At 30.9% G+C, this 26,333-nt stretch overlaps 1 protein-coding gene across 8 annotated transcripts in view; it reads right to left on the bottom strand.

Moving 5' to 3' along the window:
* The window catches only part of LOC129912097 (allatostatin-A receptor-like), a 164,823-nt gene that overhangs the window by 60,025 nt on the left and 78,465 nt on the right, over window positions 1–26,333 (bottom strand). For 5 of the 8 annotated variants that reach the window (XM_055990205.1, XM_055990203.1, XM_055990206.1 and 2 more), the window contains 2 exons: window positions 19,899–20,497; window positions 6,390–6,410 (listed from right to left, as the gene is read on the bottom strand). In XM_055990205.1, coding sequence (XP_055846180.1) covers window positions 6,390–6,410; window positions 19,899–20,118 — 241 coding nt within the window. In that variant the 5' untranslated portion in view covers window positions 20,119–20,497. Of the gene's footprint in view, window positions 1–6,389; window positions 6,411–19,898; window positions 20,498–20,679; window positions 20,930–26,333 lie in introns of those variants that run through there. The other 3 variants (XM_055990207.1, XM_055990209.1, XM_055990204.1) reach the window with 2 other exon arrangements.

Raw genomic sequence — 26,333 nt, 5'->3', positions numbered from 1 at the left:
ATCAAAAAAATATAGGTCTAGGAAACTACGCAAAAATCACCTGTACCATAAGTTTTAAGAGAATCCATCTATCCGTTTAGGGAGTTCCGTCAAGCTGGGTGCGCCACAATCGAAAATCCAAAATCTGAGTATGCAGGAATTTGCTAATAAGGGTAACTGCTAGGGTAATTGTTAAGATTAGGTTAACAAATTAGCAACAAAATAGCCTCAAATTCCTGCATACTGAGATTTTTAAATTTTCGTTGTGGCGTACCCAGCTTGGCGTCAGCAAATTCGGGATTGGGGTAACAGATTATAGTAACAAATTACTGCATACTTATTTTTTTGAAATTTTGATTATTACGTGTTTTTGCGTTTTCTCGTTTCATCCACATATGTATGTTCCACAAATGCATTCAAGCTCCACAAGGCATTTTGGACATGAAGGGATTGGAATAAAAACTTGATATGGGCCTTTTTGAAAAAGTTTCAAGGACCTCTTTCTATTGATACCACTTGTTTGACTGTGCGACAATTTTAATTTAACTTTTTTGCGTTAACTGTTATTGTGCATTTGAAGGGCAGAACTTGGAGCAACAAATTCGAGAGTAGGGTAACAAATATTGCATCAAATTCCTGCATACTTACATTTTTGAAATTTGGAAAGGAGATGGCACATTTTTGGGCCCAGTGTGTTCACTTACGAAATGGGTATCAAATGAAAGGTGACGGTAAGCACATTACGTGGGTAAAATATTTTCAAATTCGTTAGTGGGGTTTTGGAGATATTTGAGTTTGAAGTTTCGGATTTCAAAATCAAGATTTCAGCTATTTTTGCGATCAAATAATCGTAGAATGCGTAGAAAGGACTTTTTAGATTGGAAATTAATTAATCTTTCTTTTTCTAGTACATCATTTTTCTCTAGGAGTTATACTTTCAGAGTAACAGAACCGCAAAATATCTCATTCTCAGTAATTCCGCACTTAACTCTAAGGGTTGTTTAAAATATTTAAAATATCAAAAAACACACAATTTTCGGTAGTGTAACTCTGAAATTATAACCCCTAGAGAAAAATGATTTACTAGAAAAAGAAAGATTAACTAATTTCCAATCTAAAAAGTCCTTTCTAGTTTTCTGTCCGACCAGTTGTTCTCGAGATATTGAGACATATGCGTTTTTCAAAATGGCGGTCGCCCCACAAGACCAAACAATACGCAATCTGAGATTTGTACTTGGGATAAACCCCTCTTCAATACTGCATTCAAACTTAGCTGACGTCATAGCTTTTTCCAGATTTTTCCCCATTGACTGAACTTTAGTTTCTATTCTTACTATTTAATAGGCATATTTCAGCGCGTTTTTGTGTATTTTGCTTATTATAAGGTTTTTGTATGTTTTAAAGAACTATTTTATATATAGAATTAAAGGTAACACATTAAGCTATCGAAAAATTGCAAAAAAAGTGCATGTCACCACTGAATGTTTTGATATTTCGATATGCCAAATGCCTCGCTTAAAAAAATCACCTTTTGAGAAGTAAATACCTAACATGTATTATTTTTTTTAAGAAAGAAAAAAACTTTTGATACAGATTTATAGACAAGAGAAATACCTTTCATTTGATACCAATATTATTTCTGTACACCCATTATTACGCATTCTACGATTAATTGTTCGAAAAATTAGCTGAAATCTTGATTTTGAAATCCGAAACTTCAAACTCAAATATCTCCAAAACCCCACTAACGAATTTGAAAATATTTTACCCACGTAATGTGCTTACCTTCACCTTTCATTTGATACCAATTTCGTTAGTGAACACACTGTTCCATGTGCCATCTCCTTTAATTTGTGGCGTACCCAGCTTGGCGCCAAGCTGGTTATGCCACAAATTTGAGGGGTAAGAGCAGGAGCAACAAATTCGAGATTTGGGTAACAAATTAGCAACAAATTCCTGCATACTCAGATTCTGGATTTCCGGTTGTTGCGTACCCAGCTTGACGGACCTCGCTTAGGCCCTAGCTCGATGTAGAGATGGACACGCAGACGCACACACGCACAGACTGACGGACTGCATGACGAAAACCACTTTTTTGATTTTCTCCATCTTAAACCTCGAAATCATGATCAACAGGAAAACATCTTGTGATCACTTCATCAAGTATTGCGAAAAGTAAGGTGAATTAAGTTGCGAGCAAATTAATTAATCTTAAAACCAAAAAATTCAAAAAAATTCAAATTTTTTCGAAAATTCGATTTTTCAAATCCAAAAATTATTTTTTTGGAAAATTTTACTTTTGATTAATGTACAATGGTCGGAAAAAGCATTTCGACAAAATGAACATTTTTCTAACTGATGAGAATAATCTGTAACTGTTAAACATAAAATAAAGAAATTGACGGTTATTTATTAAGTATATTATTAGTCCAGTCAAATAAGGGTTTAACCTCGGAATGAATGTTAATAGAAATTTTTTTGCTCAATATCTTCCTTTTGCCATTCTATAACATATCTCAAAAGTCTAGAAAAATCTCATGTCCGCTTGTCTCGATTAGGTCAAATCGCGAAATGGAGATTTTCAAAATTAGCAAAAATAGGCTATGGTATTATATACACTAGGGTGTCCGTTATTTCCCAAAGTGATGTTTTTGGGGGAGACACCCCCCAAATCGAAAGTTTATGGCCTAAATAAGGGGAATTTAGCAAAAAAAAATAATAAATAATTTGTTGCTAAATTCCCCTTATTTAGGTCCTAAACTTTCGATCTGGGGGGTGTGATATGATACATGATTTCAAGGTATTTTTTAATGCTGATTCCAAAAAATCTAAAATCAAGACAATCTGATGTCTCTGGAAAAAGTTATACCAGTTTTTCATCTGTCAACCCATATTATTATAACAGTTGCAAACTTACTACCGAAAAACCCTTAAAAGTTATGGTAGAGGAACCAAATTATGCACGAAGGTTTTCATATCCATTATTATTAGGAATCAAAAAAATGCAATGAAAAAAACATTCATATCTATGAAAAATTGGTATTTTTTGAAAAAAGGGGAAATTTTGGGATATGCACTAAAAAACATCCTGGTACAATTTTGGAATTAGTGCTAATAGGCTAATTTTTTTGTTTCTATCTTTGTTTGGATATTCTATATCTTATGTCAAAAAAATAAAAAAGTGGGTCCCAGAAGTCCGTCTGTCAGTCTGTCAGTCTGTCAGTCTGTCAGTCTGTCAGTCTGTCAGTCTGTCAGTCTGTCAGTCTGTCAGTCTGTCAGTCTGTCAGTCTGTCAGTCTGTCAGTCTGTCAGTCTGTCAGTCTGTCAGTCTGTCAGTCTGTCAGTCTGTCAGTCTGTCAGTCTGTCAGTCTGTCAGTCTGTCAGTCTGTCAGTCTGTCAGTCTGTCAGTCTGTCAGTCTGTCAGTCTGTCAGTCTGTCAGTCTGTCAGTCTGTCAGTCTGTCTGTCTGTATAAGGAGCTACAGTCTAAACGGATGGACCGATTGATGTCAAACCTGGTATGCAGCGTTATTTGGCGACTCTCCAGAGGGGTTTTTGGAATTAATTTTTTTGGACCAAAAATAACGGTACTTGTCATATACCGATTTAAGTAAAATTGAAATATCTCAAAAGCGGCTCCAACGATTTTGTTTAAAAAATTCAAGTGTTAGTTTAAAGTTAAGGTCTATCTTCTAATGAAAAAATTTTTTTTTGAAAATCATTATTAACGGTACCTGCCATAGAACCGTTTTTTTCAAATCCGATTATCTCCAAAACTACTTATTCGATTTCAACGAAACTTTTTGTGAAGAAGCATTTATATAATTTAAATATAAACCAAAAATAAAATTTTGAAAAAAATAATTTTTGGATTTTTAAAAAAATTTTGAAAATTTTTTTTTGAAAAATCAAATTTTCGAAAACGGGACATTTAATTTTTTTGAAATTTTGTTTTTAGATGTTGATTAGTGATTTCTACAAAATGGCATACCAATTTTATTTTTAAACTTTTTTTCCAAAAAATTATTTATAAAAAATTAGTTTTTTAAAAAACGGCTCTAACGATTTTGAAAATTTTTTTTTCTAAAAATGCATGTTAATATATCAATCAAAACTGCATACTTGTTTTGGAGGGCAATTTAATTTCAGATTTTATTTTATTTTTTTTTTAAAACGAATTTTATTTTTTTTTTCTCCAAATTTCTATATAAAAAGTCTTAAAAATTTAAGCAACTTTAACTCTAAGAGCAAGTTCGTGCGAGCCCAGTCGTGCATTTTATTTTAACAGACACACCGAAATTATGACTTGCAAAAGAAGATGCACTAATTTCAACATTAAGTTCCGCCGTTTTGCCCAATTTTTAACAAATCGGGGCCATAACAAGTCTTTCAGTTTTATACGTGCTTGAAACACGTAAAATGCATTACTTTACCTTACCAACGTTGAAAAAGAACGTTTGTCAAAATATTTTTTTTCCTCAAAAATTAATTCTTTTTATACAAAAAATGCAGCCTCAAAGCATAATACCAACTATATGACTGATATTTTGACCATCATGAGATTCACCATAATATACTTAATAAATAACCGTCAATTTCCTTATTTTATGTTTAACCGTTACAGATTATTCTCATCAGTTAGAAAAATGTTCATTTTGTCAAAATACTTTTTCCGACTGTTGTATATAAAATTAAATTAAGCAAATCGTTTGGGAAAAAAAATAGAAAAAAAAAAACTGTTCTATGGGAGGTACAGTTAATAACTATTTTTGAAAAAAAAAACCTTTTTTTCATGAACAAATAGACCTTGTCTACAAATTACTTGATTTTTTTTTTTTTGAAAAAATCGCAATTGCCGTTTTGAGAAAATTAAATTTTTCTAAAATTGGTAAATGACAGGTACCTATCGTAATTTTTGATTCAAAAAAATTAATTTCGCAACACGAAACAAAATGTTTTTTAATACTTGAACTTACAAAATCGTTTATAAAAAAATTTCACTTTATCAGCACCTCTAAGAAAAGTCGTTGATTTTATTTTGTTTTGCAGTTAGTAAGTAGGTATAAGAAAACAATTTAAAAGTTATTTTTCAATCTGCCGCTCCTTATCATTACACTGTGTAAAGTATAACACTTAAAAAAATACATAAACGGAGACTTTTCAGGTTTTTTAGTGAATTAAACCTCAAAAACCTGGATTCAGGATAAAAAAAATATTTATTTGGATCTTAATCTATTGAAAGATTTAAATCTTTGTAAATTTTCACCGATTTTAGTATTTTACCTTTTTTAAAAAGAAAACATTTTTCATTTAATTCTGACTAGTTCTAATTTTCTCTAATTTGAACTTTTACTTTAAATAATATGTGAACGCAGTATGTATTTACAAATCCAATAAAATAATTTTTATAAAAATTGTCAACGTTTATAAGACACAGTGTTGTTATAAATGTAGTATTTATTAGAAATAAACGAATTTTTCTAGCTAATGCATTTATTTATTAAAATAAATTCAAATCTTGCATGATGCTGAATATTTACGTGCACTTTTTAAATAAATGCATATAAACGAACTTAGTCATAAAAATTACTTGCTAACAATAAATTCAAATAACTTTGATTCCCTTATAAAAGCTTTACACAGTCGTAATTTGATTCATAATTTTTAATTTCCAAATATTAAAAGTCGCAATAAAACAATATGCACATAACTTTTCACATTTCTACCTTTTAAAATTGGAACTCATAACTCCAAACATAATAAATAAACTTTTTAATTAACTTGCATTGTAATCATCATACAGGTTTAACTCAACATAACTCCATGCAAGTAATTTTAAGAGAACATTAGAATTGAACAACATTCTTTGAACAGGGTGTTTCTTATGTTGGATATGAATATGTTTGGAAGAAATTTTGGAATCGATGTTTTTTGCCAATTTGTTTTGCATATCATTGTGTGAGTATAGAATAGAGAAATGAAAATGATAAAACATGAATTTTTTAATAGAGTCTGAAGTTTTTTGAAATGTTTGGTGTTTTCTATGAAAGCAAGGTCTTCTAAACCATAGTAACCTCTTCAAACTTATAAAAAAAATACCCTGCATAATTTTCGTGACTATAAACTGAAAGTGAGGTTTCTAATCTACAAGGAAATTCTTTAGAAGTTTTTAAGGGATAACAAACAACAATACACATACAATAGGTACCACACACATCAGACGAGCCAGCAGTATTTAGATTGGTCTTCTCTATATTATGCTTGCTGCTTGTATACACTCCGGGGAGACAAACGGAAATGGTTTTCCATAAAGGATGTTCTTGGGGATACTTCAAAATTAGTTTTTGGTTAGGGATGTTCTTGTTTACATTGTGCAAGTTTTGTTTCAAGCATTGGCAATAGAAGATACTTACGTTGAAGATTCTGAAAAGAGACTGAAGGTGGTATGTTTTGAGGTTAACATTACACAAGATTAAAATGATGCTTGTTTTTAATTAAATTTCGATTATGAAAGTGTCGTATATGAGGGGTTTTTGTTGTGATGATGGAGGTAAAACATGGAATAACCGACCAATGCATTAATTACCTAACATTGCTTTGAAGGGTTTGTTCAATTTTAAAGGATAAATACATAAGAAGAATAAATTAGCTTGATAAGCCACAGAGGGCTTAACGAATAACAAACAATCATGTTGAGCCGGAAGCATTAAAAGCTTTTATTTTAAACACAGATGGTAAAAGAAAGAAAATTCAAATTTAAGGTCTACAGCCACAAGAGGTGTAATTTAGGGTATATTCCAAGGCTTTATACAGAAATCCATCAGTACACTGAGAGATAGCGACATTAAATTCATGGTCAGAGTGTATTTATATAAGCAGTTGTGCAATTTCGATTAAAGTCAATATCTTGAAACTTATAGTCAACTCACTTTTAGTCAAAGTAAAATTCCAAAGAAAACTTAATTTTCTTTTATATTTATTCATTTTATTAAAGCTGGCTTTCATTTCAGTTTTATCATGAAAAAGAAAGAACTAGTTATTCTAAAACATAATCTCTGAAACAAGTTTAAAGAAATTTAAAAATAAGTATTCAAATTCATAAGAAATATTGGACAAAATAATACAGATATATTTTTATATTTCAGTTTAATGAATTTTTTTCCCTTAAATTATGTTCAGCGATTTATGAACAGGAAAAATAATGCATTAATTTGAAGTTTAGGAGATTTTGCTAACAGGTAACTTTGCGCAATTTTCCTTGCTCATTAAATTGATAAATAGAAATATTAACGTGATCACTGCGGCGTATACGTAACCTTTTTTTTCTATAGAAAAATCGGTGTATAAAAACTTATAACTGGAAAGGTCTGGATGACTTTACCTAGTGATATTTTATATTGGCTTAAGTCTATGTCTTGTGCATAGAGAGTTCTATGATGGTTTGAGTTAAGGATGCATGTAAATGAATTTCACTAAATAACTTGATAGAAGTAATTTTTATATGCAAAGCGTCAAAGCCCTACCTAACATTTTCAGGTGTGAAATTTGTTGTTGGGTGTGAAAGGCACCAATGTTAAAGTTGGGGAAGAAGTGACTCCTCTTTCTCAAAGATCGCTAACTCTATTGTTTTATTTTTTTTTGTAACAAAAGCCTATCACGATATCTTACAACATTAAAAGAAATGATTGAAACGGGATGTTTAAAATATTTTCTTTTATATATTTATTTCCTAGGATGATTTGCCAATTTTGTCTAAGGACATGTTGCTTAATAGTTAATAGATATAATACCTAACTAAAATCAACCAGTTTACGGAGTAATTATTAAAAAAAAGTAAATGTCGTACGTATACTTGATCGCATGATAAAAATAGTTTAAAATATGAAAACATTCCAAATACAATAAATTTAAAAAATAATTAATTTAATAAGCAAAAAATGTAAAACAATAAATTATAAAACTGTTTACATAATTAAACTCCTCACACAATCGCCTACATAGGACGAGTAGTTTCTGAGATATAAGGCTATCACAAAAACCTTAACTGACTTAGCCCTAGTTTGTTCACAGTCGATTATCTTTTAATCAAGGATTATTCCATACAAAATTCCTTGATTAAAAGATAATCGAGTGTGAACAAACCGGCCCTTAACAAAATACAGGTAGATCATCAAAATTATGAAGAACTTCCTGCTGTCGTAGAAGCTTGCAATTTTCGCTGAATTATCTTTAAATATTATAGAGTACTTGTGATTGTCCCATAATCTTGAAACTTAGTAGAATTTTAATGCAAGAAAAATATTTAAAAAACACCAGTTCGTATTTGTTAGGAGCATCAGAAAGCGATGGTCGTTTACTTTCTCATAAGTACCAATACCCTCTTCCACTAGGAAGCGACCACCCGCTGTGGGGAGTGAATTTTTCACTGATGACCTTATAACACTGTGTTACAAAATAAAAATCATGTCAATTATTTGGAAATGACCTAGCAGAGGTTGTAGGTATTACTGAGTACATCATATTTCGGCATTATCGTCGAAAAACCGTTTTTCAATGTTTTCAGATTTTAACGACTTATTACTCAGCCATTTTCAGTTCAATAAAACTGTTTATAACAAAAAAAATCCAAAACACAAAATGTAGCTTAAAACGGTCTCCGAACTCTAAAAAACGGTGAAAAAATGTTATACTTTGAGATTCAGCCCATAAAATCTGCACCTAATTTGGTGCATGAGCATAATAAAATAATATTTTCAAAAAGAACAAGAACTCTGTTTAGAACTGTAAAAAAAACTGAAATTGAACGAAAAATGGATGAGTAAAAAATCGTTAAAATCTGAAAACATTGAAAAACGGTTTTTTGACGATAACTTGAAATTTTTAGGGTCTACGAAATATGATGTACTCAGTAATACCTACAACCTCTGCTAGGTAATTTCCAAAGTAATTGACATGATTTTTATTTTGTAACACAGTGAATCAAAGATCAAAGACTTGATAACATTCCTGAATGCGAAAAAGTGAATTTAGGACAGTCACCGGGCACTGTGATGCTCTTTCATATATCAAATTTGGAAAAGCTTAATTTTCTCGAAAACAACTCAAAGGATTTAAAAAAAAAAAATAAGGAATTACTTTTTTGTTTTCGAAAACCATTATTCACGATACCTGTCATAGAAACATCAAAAATGAAGTTTTTATATAGTAAATTTTTGGATAAAAAAAAATAAATAATTTTTTTAAAGATATAATTTTGGAAAACGGGGCTTTATTGTTTTAGTAAGAGAAACATTTAAATCGCTTCACCTAGTCTGAGGAAAAAAACACAACAAAATAATACAATCGAATTGAGAGCCTCCTCCTTCTTTTAAGTCGGTTTAAGAGAGATTTGTGCTTCTGTTTTACGTCTTCCCATCCTATTGAAAATATGAATTAAGCATCGCACAGTGGCACCCACCGCAGTTACATTTAAGCCAAAAAATTTACATACTGGAAGTCCATGTTTCCAAATCGAGAGGAATTACTTCAATAACATAAGGGAAAAAAGTGTTTCCATATTTTTGCTCGTCAGTGTTACCTACAGTTCTACTGTTTTTTTTTTTAAGCTGAGGAACTTTTAAATAAATAAATAAATATCTTTTCAATCTAATTTTGGATTTTTTTGTTGTTTACAAAAAGTTAATTTGGGAACATTTTGTTTGTTTATTTGAAAAAGTGTAATATTCCAGTTGCACTGTCATACTACTTATTGGGGGAGTATGATTATAACTTCAAACTTTTAACCATTTCATTTATTTTAAATGTCACTGAAATCAAAACAAAAATAAAAAGGAATCCAAATTGTCTTGAAAATTATGAAATTGAGATATGGCATTTATATAGATCCGCATCATGAGACTTTCGGATTTTCTCCTACCTATACTCATAAAAACAAAAATATGGAATAAACATTGAAGAAATTGACATTTCTGTATTGATATTCCTGTACCTTTCCTTAATCATAGATTAAAGGACTTAGAACATGAGCAGGGATTTTCACAAGATAATCCAATCCATGGCACAGCACTTTATGCATATAAAAGCCATTAATAATTCTATAACCGCAAATCCCAAAATTGGTTCTTCGCATTCAGGTGTAGGAGTTGAGTTACCAATAATGGATTCTATTACAAGTTATGTGATTTCGTGTAGGAATGAGATTTTGTGCTTTTCGAGATTGTGTTCAATTTCAGCACAGCTGGATGGATGATGGAATCAATTTGATTCGAATATGAAGTGAAAATATATATAAAACAGCAGAGGGTAGCTGATTTGACTCACAAAATATCAATCGTTATTTTTGGCTTTGATGGGAAAAGAGGACCTAATTTATTTATTGGAACTGAAACAATGTGCATATGATTGATTTTGATTAAGAAAGCAATTTAAATGCATGATGGAACAAGCGTAATGGCAATCATTGCTTTGAAATGTTCATACTGAGAGTATAAAGCAAATTCCAAACATATGATTTGCTATCAGAAAATGTACTTTGAATTCTCGTGACATTTCAATCGCGAGCCGATTGACAAGAACTGAATTTTAAGCGATTAATCTAGTGAATGTTAGTTACAATACCACGAGCTTATTTTCAAGGAAATACTCTGTTTTGTGAAAGCTTTAGCTGCCAGTGAGGTTACTTTCAGAAAACCCTTTTTGAAAAAAAAAAAAACATAATAAGGCCATGTTCTGTTCAATGAATGAATTTCTGAATGCACCGCGATAAATATATTTATAATTCTTTGTGAAGAATTTAATAGGTTTTCGTTTATTTCAGAATTCCGGCAGCAAAAAGTACTTAACGTTCCGAGAGCAATGAAAAATATTAATATCTTAAGGAAAGTAAGTCGACCCTCCCCTTTTTTAAAGTTTTTAAAAGAATTTTATGGACATGCTTAGGTACAATAAGAAAGCTTCGGATTTACTCAAAATGTCTTTCTAATTAACAGGTTAAATTGATTAGTTTTGCATTAATTTGAATTTATTTTATAAATTTCTTTCATAAAATGTCTTTGAAAAAAAAAAGTTTTAAATCAACCAGGATTAAAGTATCCAAGTAAATCCGGTCACTAGTAACCTACACTGCGCTGCAGTGATACACTATATGCAAATGCAAACTGATTATTAGATTGAACTTGCACTTTGATTAAATTAAAAACCTTTTAGTTAACACTTTGTTCTTTCACTATGAAATACCTATCTCAGCAAATACAGAAAAAAGGGCCAAGTTCTCCTATTAGAAAGCAATAAGCTTTAATACAAAAAGCACTGCAATAGAAAAGAGGTAAGTTAGTTCTAAAATTCAGTTTTAATGTATATCGATTTTGTAATAAAATTTTTCAATGAATTACTTAGGTTTTTTTAATGCAGTTTACAATCTTCCAAAATCTTCAAAATTTAAATGGCTAAAAACTTGCAAAACTGCCATTCCATTTGCATTTTTAGGACATTTTCACGCTTATTATTCAGTTTATCTCGATGAAGAAGCAATACTTTTTCTTGAAACTTGGTGAGTCTTAAGGGCTTAATAAAAACTAATTCAAAATAGCTAAATTATTAACAGACAAAGGCGGTATCGGAGAAGAATTGTACGCGTCTTCTTGAAACTTGGTGGTTACCGCTTAATCTGTAAATAATTTGGTTACGTTTAATTAGTTTTTCGTGAAACTTCTAGAACATCAACTTTATCATGAGCCCTTAAGACCTACCAAGTTTCAAGAAAAAGTATTGCTTCCTCAACGAGATAAACTGGAAACAAGGTTAATATGTCTTCTCCGTTACTTTGGAATGGCCGAAAAGTAATATATTTCTTATAATTTTCAAAACGATTGTAGTTTAAGTAATTATATCTTTTTTCAACACTGATTTCATCGGAAGCGACTTTGTCTTTTACAGAAAAATCACTAGGTATACCTAACTTTAAATTCTTATAGAACACATGTATAAGTAACTAAAATTTTCTTGAAATATGAGTAAAGTATAGATAAAAGGAATCAAAAAGTTAATTCTATGCCTCGTTAATATAGCTAAAAGTTATTGGTAATTTTCCTAGAGGGGAAGTTAAATTAACTTTTCATGGCCAAAAATAACAGTACCTGCCATTTGAACAAAATAGAAATGCAAATTTTTCTCAAAAACTGCTGCAATTTTAATTTAAAAATACTTTGAAAATAAAGTCCTAAGATAAAAACAAAATATTTTTTGAACCGTTATTAACGGTAGGCACCTACGCAACTTTTGATCAAAAGTTTTGCTTTAAAGTCTGAACTCTATAAATAAATTAAATTTACGGGTCTATTTAATCTTAAGAGGTCTCAAAAGTCTGCAGGGATACTTACTTTTTAATTTCGAGATAACTTTTGGGCCTCTACCAGCGATTACACTGGTCAACAAAATTTGACTTTTTTTTTGCCACAAGAACCAAAATATACTTTTCTAGTATTTTTTGGGGTGCTGAATCCGAATCTGAAGTCAGAAAAATTTGATTGGCCTCCGTTATTTGAAATATTACCGTTATAAAATGCTAAAAAACGTCATTTTGGCTGTTTTCGAGGTTCTGTTTTTATGTGGGGTAGTTCATTATAAACAAATTTGTAACGGTTATTATAAGAACTGATATTCTACTTTCAAAAACTGTTTAAATTTTCCCGATATCTCTTTTATTGCTCGAGATATCTTAAGTTTCAGTAAATAAGCCAAAGAGAAACTAAACTTAATTTAAAGATTAAGTCACTGGTCACAGAATTTTTGCCACAAGAACCAAAATATACTTTTCTGAAGGTTTTTGGGTTACTGAACTCGAATCCGCAATCAGAAAAACTCTATTAGCCTCCGTTCTTGAAATATTACCGTTATAAAAAAAAACCTTTATTTTGCATTTTATAACGGTAATATTTCAAGAACTAAGGCTAATAAAATTTTTCTGATTGCGGATTCGAGTTCAGCAAAACTTTTTAGCCTTTAGAAAAGTATATTTTGGTTCTTGTGGAAAACAAAGTTTAATTTGGTTAGCCCTTGCTGTTTCTGAGTCAAAAACCACTCCTTAAATTTTAAATATCTCGGGCAGTAAAAGAGATATCGGAAAGATTTTTAAACATTTTTTGAAAGAATAAAATAAGTTCTTATAGCCACCGTTACAAATTTATTAATAACAAGCCGACCCCGCACTCAAAATTCGAGTGCCAATTGTAACTTTTATTTATGCTCAAATAAGCACACTATATAAATCACTTTATTTACTTCTTAGAATATGCAACACTAAATTTTATTCAAAATTCGAAAATGTCTTCGAAGGTTCTCGTCTTTGCTCTTAGAAGTTTCCACTTCGAGAAGGGAGAGGGAGTGGTTCAGCACATTTGTTTTTGTTTTTTTCCTCAATTTTAATTTATTGTTTTTATCTATTTCGGTAAAAAAAAAAATAAACAAAGTATACATTCTGCACATCTTGATAAAATTTCCTATCGTTCGGTATATAATTTATGCCCCTTCGGTTTTTGTGGGCCGCGTATTTTGTACCACAAAATAAGTGTTTGCCGTTTTATTATATGATGATGATGATGTATTACCCCACATAAAAACATAACCTCGGAAGCAGCCAAAATGACGTTTTTTGACATTTTCTAACGGTAATATTTAAAAAACGGAGGCCAATAACAATTTACTGACTTCAGATTCGAGTTCAGCACATCAAAAACTACTAGAAAAGTATATTTTGGTTGTTGTGGCAAAAACCTTGTTAACCAGTGTTATGTAAACTAGCCGACCCCGCCCTCGAAATTCGAGCGCCAATTTCTTTATTTTTTTTTATTTGCAACAACTTTAAAAACAATTATACCAAAATAGTTTCATTATTTTGTATAGTATTTGTTGTTGCGATTAACCACACTTTTTGAAGACAAAATACACAGGTATACCTACTTTTTGATATTTTTTAAACCTGCTTTAGATATTGTTGAACTACGTTTTAACTGCACTCAACTACGTAAAAAAAGTATCGAAAAAGAAAATGCAAAGTGTAATCGCCTTAATGCATTGTGTTTGCACCTTGCATTTTGCGATTCAATTTAACCTGTTTCATATTCCATTCATTCAAATTCCATCATTCAATCATTCAACTTCCACCAACTTCACTCAAATTTGTCATTCACATTGTAGGTTCTCGTCTTAGCTTAGCTTGTAGAAGTTTAAATTTCCGGAGGGAAAGGGCGTTATTTATCGCACTTCCAGTTTGGAATGATATTTGTGGTAAGGTTTCCATTAAAATTTTATTGAATGCGTTCAGGTACTTATTAATGATTAAAGATAGGTTCACATTTATTAAAGTTGCGTTCACAACAACGTCGCACAACAACGTTTTTTTCATGTTAAAGCCATAACTACAATGACCTAAAAAGTGAAAAAGTGGGAAATTTACAAAATTAAATTATTTTTATTTCTTTCTAGCAATATTTGTTTTTGTAAAAATTTTCGGAAAAAACTACAAACATTTTTTTGGAAACCAAAAAATAAGCTTTTTGCATCATTATTTTCTATTTTGTCGTCGTAAAAACTGTAATAAAATGAGTTTGAAATCTATCACTTTTTGACTTTTTGCAAAAAGTTGCCGTTGTAGTTATACTTTTAAAGCCTTAAGGCTTAACTACAATGACCTAAACAGTGAAAAAGTGGGAAATTTACAAAAGTTCAAAAATTTATTTCTTTCAAGCTCCATTTGTTTTTGAAAAAAACTACAAAAATTGTTTTCAAACCAAAAAATAAGTGAAAAAGTGGGAAATTTACAAAAGTAAAAAATTTTTATTTCTTTCTAGCGCTATTTTTTTTTGGAAAAACTACAAAAATTGTTTTTTAAACCAAAAAAATAAGCTTTCTGCTGGAAGGTATAAGGAAGAAAAAAGACGTTTTTGTTAGTTTTCCCTGAACCTCATAAGAAAAACGCTTTGCCATGCGGCGATAAAATATTAGTGACTTTTATTCAAAAATGTAAACGTCTAAAAGTGAAAACTTGGTAAAATGGTAAAGGAACTGTCAAAGTCAGCTATTACATGAAGCCTCAAGAGGCTTGACTCTTTTTTCGAATTTTCTTTTGATACACAGCCACACAAAAAAAAAATAAAAGTTTTGCCCTGGGGTTACGATTAAGTTTTTCATACAGTTTTTCAGTTTTTGGGTCGCTGAAACCGAATCCGGAGTCCGTTTTGCCCCATCACGTCAGGTTTTCGAGAAAACCTCAAAAAATGTCACGAAAACAAAAAAAAAAATTTCTCTGATCTGGATGTGCGAATATGTTAATCATATAGTTTTTGGATCGCTGAATCCAGATTCGAAGTCAATTTTGCCCTATCACGTCAGGTTTCTGAGATATCCTCAAAAAAATGTCAAAACCAAAAAAACTAAATTTATCTGGGGTTGCGTTTAGGTTTTTCATATAGTTTTTGGGTTGCTAAAACCGAATTCGAACTCTATTTTTCCGTATCACGTCAGGTTTTTGAGATATCCTCAAAAAATGTCAGATAAGAACTTTTTTTTGAGTTTAGACATTTTTTGAGGATATTTCAAAAACCTGACGTGATACGCCAAAATAGACTTTGGATTCGGTTTCAACGACCCAAAAACTATATGAAAAATTTAGTCGCAACCCCAGATAAAAACTTTTGTTTTTTTGGTTTTGACATTTTTTTGAGGATATCCCAGAAACCTGACTTGATAGGGCGAAATTGACTTCGAATCTGGATTCAGTGATCCAAAAACTATATGATAAACATATTCGCACATCCAGATCAGAGAAAAAATTTTTTGTTTTCGTGACATTTTATGAGGTTATATGAAAACCTGATGTGATTGAGCAAAACATACTTCGGATTCGGTTTCAGCAACCCAAAAACTATATGAAAAAGTCGCAATCCCAGGTCAGAACTTTTATATTTTTTTGTGTGGCTGTCCTACTAACAATTTTGCTTCTATAATGCTTTAAAGAAGCAACAGTTGCATCTGTAAAGCTTTATAGAACCAAAATTGTTTTTTGAATTAAAATTTGTTGTTGTTGTATTGCACCAAGAAGCAAAAAGAAATGTGAGGGAATGTTGAAAAAAGAAAAAGTGGAAAAAGAAACGTCAAAAAAGAGTCTCGGACTCACGACCCACGACTCTCCGGTCGGATAATTTTTTCTTTCATCTTTTTTCTCTTTTGCACTCATTATGTTTAAAAAGAGTCGCACCTCTTGAGGCTTCATGTAATTGCTGACAAATTCTTATGTTCTTTCAAGAGAGAAAAGGACCAAAATAGATTTCATTGGTATCAAAAGTGTTTACAAAAGATTGAAGTAATAGACTTGATTTTAATAGAATTCGATTTTAACAAAAAAATTCATGGTAATAAAACAAACATCTTACTTCTAAACTTGGATATAACTAAAACAATGAAAGTTAACCATAGTTTACGTGCGATCTTAAAACAACGCACCAATGTGAACCCACCTTAATGTTTTTTGATTTTCGCTGAATGCTTTCATTCATTCATTCAGTCATGAATGACATTTCATTCCAGTCGATTGGAAATTTTCCAATAGAATTCCAGTTGTTTTTGTTTTTTTTTTTTTTATTTTGTATCGAATTTTAATTTGTTTAATTTCGTTATTTCGGTTAGTAAAAAGTAAAAAAAAATGTGATTCTGCACATCTACGCGTCATTCTCTTTCGTTCGGTGTATAATTTATGCCCCTTCGGTTTTTGGGGGCCCGGTAATTTGTACCACAAAAACTATGCTCGCCGTTTAATTATATGATACCATATTTTTATGATGAGGCAAAAAGGCCCTTGAAATATATAGATTATATAAAAATTAAAAAAAATGCGTTTTTAATGGAATTCAATAAGTAAAACAAAAAGGTAAAATAACTTATTTTAATACTTTAAAGACTTTTTAAGCCCGGAAAGTTATGTTCAAATTAAAAAGTAAGATCATATAAAAAACTACTCGTTAATACGCAACTTTTGATAGCTCTTTCGATGAAATACGAACAAAAACATAAAATAACGGGACACTCTAACCTACATGTCATAGAACCATTTTCTTTTTTCCTTAAATTTCAAAACAGATTTCAGAGTAAATTATGATACAGAAGCGTTTATTAGCGGTCATATTAAAATTTTCAATTTTTTATTTTAAGGCATATTTCATTTTTTTTTTTTTAACTTGGTATGGTAGGTCGAGTCGATGACATTTCGCTGGCTGAGAATTATAGGGTTGTATGTCTGCAGGGGTTTCCATAAAACCCTATAATTCTCAGCCAGCGATTTGTTCGAATGCGCCAAATAATAATTTCTTCCTTTTTTTTTTGAAAAACTTTTGAAAATTTGTAGGTACGATGTAGCACGATTTTTCTTTAACGTTCTGAGAAATTTTTGCTATAAGAACAAGTGCATAAGAGCCAGTCGTGATATTGGATATTGGACAGAAACTATGTAAATTCAAAAGATGGGTAGCAAAATTTCGCATTTCGCTCAGAGTTTAGGTTTCGGCCAGTTTTCTGAAAAAAATAAAATTTGTAGGTGATACAAAAAATAAAATTTGGAGGAGATACAAAACTTTTGCGTATACAATTTTCAATGTTGATTCTATTTTTAACCACGAAAAAAGATCGTGTTTACTCCTGCAAATATGTGATGCAAATTTGTAAACAAAATTGTAATTGAATAAAATTTTGTTTAAACAACAAAGTATTTTTTGTGTGCCGTAAATACTTCAGAACCCTTACAATATGTGTGTTTTTTATTACAACCGGTCTTAACTGGACAAAAAAAAAAACGCAGTCGGAGCTAAGCAATTTACATGTCAAATTCTGCAACACCTTAGCCATTTGGGCTTAGTTGTTTACCCCGGAGTTTTCTCTGGGCTTAACTTTCTGAACTGTTTTAAATCTAATTTTTTCATAAATTGTTTAGAATTGGTTTACAAATGTGAAAACTGACGTTCGGAATGACAAAATGTATTTAACTAGTTTTGCTAGCATACATTTTTGTATCTATTTGTAAAACATATGTACATGAAAAATACAAGAAAAACCCGAAAGCGAAAAATATGACAACTCTAAATTTTGTTTGTGTCTGCTGATTAAATATGCAGTGCTGCCAAGATTTCCGGCTAAGCCCCGATGCGTTTTTTTTCCTCCAGGTAAGCCCGGTGGTAATAAAAAACACACTTAATAATATAAAGAAAATGTTTTAGCTCAAGAAAGAAAAAAAAAATTAAAAACTCTCAAAAAAAATACTTAAAGCAAAGAAATGAAAAAAATTAGGCACGATTTTTTGCAAAAGAAATCAAACAAAATTGAATGCACAAATATTATGTAAACACAAAAAACAAAAACAAAATATAAATATAATATAAAGTTTTTTTTCAATAAATAGAAAAGAACAGAAAAAAAGAGTTCATCAGCGCCAGCTTATGCGTGGCATTCTTTTGAACTAAATTTGCATGTGTGCGTGATCAATGGAATTTTCAAAGTAAAAAAAGCTAAAATAGACACTTTTTCAACAATTTATATTAAAAATACTGTGAGCAAAAATATATATTTTTTTTTTGAAACTGATTTGAAATATAATGAAAAAAAATAATAAAAATAAATTGTGGATGCTTTGACTGCCCCTTCCTCAAAAACAGAATGCAAATATTGGTTTATTAAAATCAAATTTTTAGTGTGTAAATAAAAAAAATATTTTTTTTGGCAAACGGGTTGCATGAACAACTTTATTAACTTCTCATTAAAAAATACAAAAACATTTTAAAAAATAATCACGCTTTGCCCCAAGACCAAAATGCTAAAAAAGTGCATTTTGACACCTTTCCTTCAAATTAACCGTTCAAACTAACTTCAAATTAAATTTTAGAAATTTTATTGGATTCTCCTAAATTCCCTTTATTGTTTTCTTTTTGTTTCATCTAAAAACACTAATAAACGGTAAAGTTATTCTAAGAAGAGTGAGTAAAAAAACATGAAATTACAACAAATTAACGAAGCTTTTTTTCTAATAAAAAAAAAAAAAAAAATCTGTTTCGCGTACTGCATGAAAACACATTTGATCATTATAAAACAAAAAAAAAATAAATAAAAAGTTTATAAACAACGGTGCCCCAACCAAAATTCTGATTCAATCTAAATTTGCAGGAAAAAAATCATTTTCGACCCTTATAAAAATCGCACAAGAAATGTTTCTAAAATTTAAATGATGCAAAAATATTTGTACGTTTATTACCTTTTCAAAAAAGTACGTTTCATAAGATTATCTTATAAACTGCAAAAGTTATACAACAATTAGTCAACCGTCTTCCATTAAAATGCTATGGAAACCCCCCTTAAATGTTTTTTTTTTTTAATGTTTAGCTGATATTTTGTGAAGCCTTTGTTGCATTATTATATCATTATTGACTGTCGAAAGCATTTTTTATCATTTACTGATGATCCCGAACTGCTTTTAGCCTAGAACTTGGACCACAGATAACCGAATAAAACATGTACCTATCCAAATCTAAAATACACCTAGCAATTTAATATAATTTTTGATCAAACTAACAAAATTGAATCAAACTAACAAATTTTGCCAACATCTGTTCACAACACATGACACTCGACAACGCATTGAATTCATGCTCTGTGATCAAATCTACCTGTTAAAACTCAAAATCATCAAATTACTCACTTCATTACCTCTCTCACCATATGAGAGTAGAATTTAATACAGCATTCAGTCGGAAAATTTATAATTTAGTAGTGTTACATGCATATATGTTATATGATTTCCATAATAATATGGCCCTAAGGTCACACTGCGACTACAATTGTGACTTAAAATTTAGATAAAATTAATCCATGCTACATAAAACACTCACCCAATATCACCAAGGCATTTCCCAGTAGTCCAGCTAATCCAATTATTCCGAAAAATACAGGCACAACCATCGAAACCACACGCTCCAGTGGCCAATCCGCAGTCTCATTGAGTTCCAATTCAAATTCAACGTCCAGCAGGTTATCCTTGAACAGCGTTAGATTGGCACTATTGCTGCTGCAGTCGGTAAAGTTTGGCCATTGACACGAACGGTTGTACATTTTGTCGCATTAGTAAGTCCGATTGGTTAGGTACCTTGGTTATAGTGTGTGCGGTATTGCTAGGCCACCAGATGGTGGTGTGTGAAAATAACCAGGAATAATGAATTTATTCCGCATCTACTGGGAATTGTGTGTGCGTCGTCTTTTAGATATTAATTTATAACATGAGCCTTTTAATATAACACCCTTGGCAACATCGAAGACACATGGTACCAATAAAGGAAATTAGGTCCTTTATAGGAAAACCCATTTGCGCTGTTTTTCTTATGGCAGAGCAAGGACGGTCAAGCAAGCTTGTTTCTTTTTGTTTTCCTTCTTTACTGGATGGAGGCAGAAGCAGTAGCAGCCGCAGCAGCAGTACAGATTGTGTTTAATTATCCTGAAATGAAAAGATAGAATATTCGAATTAATATTTATTATTATTGTTTCTTGGGATGTTTAATAAGATATTTTGTTGTTAATAAACCCCAGTCAATGAATATATTTATACATATTTTTGAAGAATTAATATTTGATGGGCTTCCTACGCGAGAGGCCAAAGTTTTAATTAAAAATACATACATCAATCAGGCGAAGTCCTTGAGAAATATTTGAAATACCACCAGTCCATCGTGCAAAGTAACGTAAATCTTTTGCAAATAATTTATTTAAGAAGTTCAATATTCTTGTCCGTGATTTTCCATAGATACAATCGATAAGAGGTCTTAATAAATATTTGAGTATGAAAATTATTAAGGTAAACATCTGGGGCTTCATTGGAAAAATAAAAAAAATATTTTCAAGGATTCAATTTTAGGAAAATTACGTTTTAATGAAGAAGAAAAATTTATACTTAATATAAACAAATTTATTCCAATTTGTCAGATTATTTTTATACTTTGCAGCCATGGCAACTGCTAATGATTATTTGTATTTGTAAAGTAGACATGCTAACTAAACTTGTGAGCAAAGGTAATGGAAGAAGAAGAAAAAAGTAGGGCCCTCAATTCTGTCTGTCTATCTGTGTGTCTGCCGTCTGTCTCTATTTTGATCTGCAGCCTAAACCAATAAATTGAGCGATTTGCTTCAATATTGGTAGTCCTAAAAAATTCAATTTCACTTTTTAGGAAACCACACAAAACTAATGGACAAAAAGGACAAAAAAATAAAAAAATATTAATGTTCCGATTTTGATTTAAAAAAATAAAATGCACGACTGGGTCGCACGAACTTGCTCTTAGAGTTAAAGTTGCTTAAATTTTTAAGACTTTTTATATATAAATTTGAAAAAAAAAAAATGAAATTCGTTTTAAAAAAAAAAATGAAATAAAATCTGAAATTAAATTGCCCTCCAATACAAGTATGCAGTTTTGATTGATATATTAACATGCATTTTTAGAAAAAAAATTTTCAAAATCGTTAGAGCCGTTTTTTAAAAAAATAATATTTTATAAATAATTTTTTGGAAAAAAAGTTTTAAAATAAAATTGGTATGCCATTTTGTAGAAATCACTAATCAACATCTAAAAACAAAATTTCAAAAAAATTCAATGTCCCGTTTTCGAAAATTTGATTTTTCAAAAAAAAAATTTCAAATTTTTTTTAAAAATCCAAAAATATTTTTTTTTTAAATTTTATTTTTGGCTTATATTTACATTATATAAATGCTTCTTCACAAAAAGTTTCGTTGAAATCGAATAAGCGGTTTCGGAGATAATGGGATTTGAAAAAAACGTTTCTATGGCAGGTACCGTTAATAATGATTTTCAAAAAAAATTTTTTCATTGAAAGATAGACCTTAGCTTAAAACTAACATTTGAATTTTTTGAACAAAATCGTTGGAGCCGTTTTCGAGATATTTCAATTTTACTAAAATCGGTATATGACAAGTACCGTTATTTTTGGTCCAAAAAAATTAATTCCAAAAACCCCTCTGGAGAGTCGCCAAATAACGCTACATACCAAGTTTGACATTAATCGGTCCATCCGCTTAGGCTGTAGCTCCTTATACAGACAGACAGACAGACTGACAGACTGACAGACTGACAGACTGACAGACTGACAGACTGACAGACTGACAGACTGACAGACTGACAGACTGACAGACTGACAGACTGACAGACTGACAGACTGACAGACTGACAGACTGACAGACTGACAGACTGACAGACTGACAGACTGACAGACTGACAGACTGACAGACTGACAGACTGACAGACAGACAGACAGACTGACAGACAGACAGACAGACAGACAGACAGACAGACAGACAGACAGACGGACTTCCGGGACCCACTTTTTTGACATTGTCTACCATCGTAATGTCATGGAAAAATGTTATCTCAACTTTTTTTTTTTGTACGAATACATAACTTGATATATAGTACCTATATCGCAAGTAAAAATACTTGCACTAATGAAATTAGGGTTTTTTGTATACGGGTCTATGAATTTTCTAAAAATATTATTTATGTGTGGATTAATAATTTTTTTGAAGACCTGTTTGGCAAAGGTGGTACCTTTGTGCTTTTAGGCGTCAAATATCTTTTGCACGGCCAAAAAAATTAGTGACGTCAGGTTTTTGAGATATAAGAAGTTGAAGATGACTTTTTTTTCTTCGAAAAGTGATGTAATTTTTTTTATACCTACTTTTAAGCATAGTTAGTAATAATAAAAACCCAAAACACTAAATTTTCTTCAACAAAATTCCATAAAATAGTGGGTTGTTCTAATTTTCCACTTTTTGGAATTTGTTTTAAGAATTCGCGATTTTTTTTTCGTTGAATATGAACAGTTCCAAGACGCCATTTTGACATGCATTTAGTTTTTGAAAAAAAAGTTCTATTTCAACGCTTATTCTGTTCAATATTTTGAATACAAATATGTAAGTTGGCAGGCTATTTTCCATATTCATTTTATTCCATATAAGAAATGTCATGACTTTTCGTCAAGAAATGGCTGTGAAAATTATTTTTCGACGCAAAAAATCACCAAAGGCACCACTTTTCGGCGCACAGTGGTGCCTATTCTGGCATCCATTTTGAAGTTTCAATATTATCCATACTAATATCATTCAGTGAATAAAATTTCATATTTTTTCACCATGAAATGTTCTTGTAAATTACACCAAAAAGCACCAAAGGCAGTAAAGGCACCATTTTGGGGCGTACCATTATTTTTTAGCCTTCAATATTTTTGTGCCTTGTTTTAAGACAAAGCCGCAAAATGAGAACAAAAATATTTTACCAGAATTTCTGTAACCATGACAGTATCGTCGCCTTAGTATTGGAGTGCCGTATATGCCAAATTGCATTTTTTGAACAAGGTATGCAGTCTTATGTTTTCGAGGGTACTCTTTTCAAATCTGCTATCCGTTTTTTTTTTCTATCTTTTTTTCAAGTATTGTTTGACGTTAATACCAAATTTTGGCATTTAGGTCAAATTTTTCATGCAATTTATGAACATTTTGAGAATTGTTTTGACGTACGTCTTCATGTGGTTATGTTTTTTTTTTGACGTACGTGTATGAATAAAAGAAACTTCTGATTTTCATGGCGTATACGTACGGTGACCATATTTCTGGAAGCCAAACCCGGGACGGATAAAAAATTAAAATTTTTTTAAATGAGTTTTCATAATTTTTCCTTTTTTTGATATTAAGATTTCCTAAACGATTTTTAGGGAGCGTTTTTGTTGAAATCATTTAAGTCGTTTACGAAATCAGAAATCATGAAAATGGTTTTTTTAATAATGTCTGTTTATAACTTCTAAAAAAATATATTTTTAATCAAAATCGGGAGAGCTGTTTTTAACATTTTTATTTAAATGGTTTTGAAATTGTATAAACCTTAACACAACTTTTAACATGTCCTTAAAAGTTTTGAAACTTATCTGGGTTCTTTACTCTTCCATATATTGTTCTTTATTTGAAAACATTTTTCCTGGTGTACCAACCTGACAAACAGAAGCTGGAACTAAATAGGAGTGGACGAACATTTAAAAAAAAACTAAAGCCTAGTCTAGAGGCAAAACGAAAATTTTCATACAAAACCATCACAACGAAATCGTAAACGAAAATTTTGCTTTTCGTTGCACAGTACGCAGCTTAGGCAACGAAATTCTTACCTGTGCTAGAATATATGGAGAGTTTTTTTTATCGTTTTTTTACTTTGGAGACTTAGAAAATTTTTCGTTTTGCTTCAGCAGCGTACTAGAAAAATTTTAATTTCCAATCACTGTTTTCTTGTTTTTCGTACAAAGTCTTTAAAATATTGAATAAAAAAATCAGAGAATGTGCAAATACGGGACAATCACGGGACAAATTACAAAATACGGGACACTTATTCGTCCCGGGTTTGTTAAATAAAAACCCGGGACAAGCTGTAGAAATACGGGACAGTCCCGGGTAAAACGGGACGGATGGTCACCGTACGTATACGGCAAACTCATTTTGAACAAAAATGTAAATATTTTGAAAACTAAACGAATTTCAGATGTCCAATAACATGTATATAAAAGATAAATATTAACGAATTTTTACCTACTAAAAAATCTAAATCTACAGCTGTCATAGCTGTAAAAATGGCGTTAACGGCACTTCAATACTAGGGCGATGAGTTGTTTATTTTTAAAAGCTAAAGGGAGTTATTCCATATTTTTGACACTGAAACAAAGGGGCATTAAAATTCTCCTTCGAATTTTTCTAATTTTTCCGAGGAAGACTCAATACGCAATACAAATCTATTAAAAATTTAAATTTTCGTAGGAGAGCCTTTATCAATAGTTAGAATTCAGCTTCTTTTACGATAAACTTCTTATTCCAAATTAATAGGTATAACTAGAAAAACATCAACTTTTTTGGTTTTATGATCATAAAATAAATATTGGTCCTGGGGAAAGTAGTAGAATGTTATTAGTTTTCGTTGCAAATAGATACCTAAAACATACCTACAAGGAAGAAATATTTGTTCAAGCTAAAGCATGGGTTATTGTCATGGGGTATAGGTAGTCTAATATTAAAGCATGACAAGTAGAGTTAATCGAGACACACAATATCACTAGTATATGCCACATGCATTCATTATTTACGTTTGCTGCATGATTCCTCTTGCATATTTGTTCATGAGTGACATGTAAAATAAACATTTCGTATATCCAATTCCAAAAATATGATGCTTGTTTTGCAAGAAATTTTATAGTTATTTGATCTGCCTCAAAGATTTGTTTTTGTTTACCCTATCACCATTTAATCCACAGACTCTGCTTGCATTACAGTTCATGGTTTTCGAAACATCCGAGTATTTTACTTTCGTAATTGGTTCAAAGATATGAACAATTATGGTAACTGCTGAATAGAATATATAGCACACAAATTTCCTTCTATGAATAATAACATATTGCTAAAGTTCTCACATTTTCCAGAAATGTTGAGCAAACTTTCAGAGCGGTTAATTAAATTTCCAATGAATCTCTATTCCCTGAATAACTGCGTTGTAGCGAGAGATTTTACCTCCTAGATAGAAATATGCATTTTGAATTGCCGACAACATTTTGAGGTGCCCCAAATATTCCTCTTTGGCCTTTGATTTTTTATTCCAAGTGTTTTCGTTGTTTTTCTTTTAATAAAAATTAACCTTTAAGAAAGGAACTGTCAAGGAAATCAAGTGTTTATTATAATACACTGACTATGTAAGTGTGTGTGCCTTAAGAGAAAGTTTAATTTGGATGACCTAGACGGTGTACACATCGGTTTTTCATTTTTCATCCCAGAGTCTATGCTTTTCAGGCGAATGTAGGCAGGTGTATGTCTTGACAAGAGCGCCAGTTTTTCACATTTTCTTTCGTAGGAATGACTTAAGTCCACCATAATTATTTGCTGTACTTGTCGTCCTCCCACTAGGCACTACCAAGTTCATTTTCTCGAAAACTTCTCTTGCTGTTAAATTCTCTCAAAAATCACTTAATTTTTTGTCACTTTTGGCTCTCTCTTCAACCAAAGGCTTCCTTCCTGGTAGTTGAAAGTAACAATAGATACTTGTCAACTTTTGTAAATAAAATCATCAATTACACAAATACCTTTCAAATACTCTAGATATTTTCCGGTTAGAAAAGCCCTCTTCATGGCAAGCCTTAATTTTGCCCGTTTCTGCCTGGGTCAAGGATTTTCCACCCCGCATTTTAAAATGACCAACAAATTTTACACAATGTATTTAAATTAATTTTCCAACTGTTTTGTT

This window comes from Episyrphus balteatus, chromosome 2, assembly GCF_945859705.1.
Source record: "Episyrphus balteatus chromosome 2, idEpiBalt1.1, whole genome shotgun sequence".
Lineage (NCBI taxonomy): Eukaryota > Metazoa > Arthropoda > Insecta > Diptera > Syrphidae > Episyrphus > Episyrphus balteatus.
Note: the sequence above shows the minus strand (reverse complement) of the source record. Positions and strands in the feature narration are given on the sequence as shown.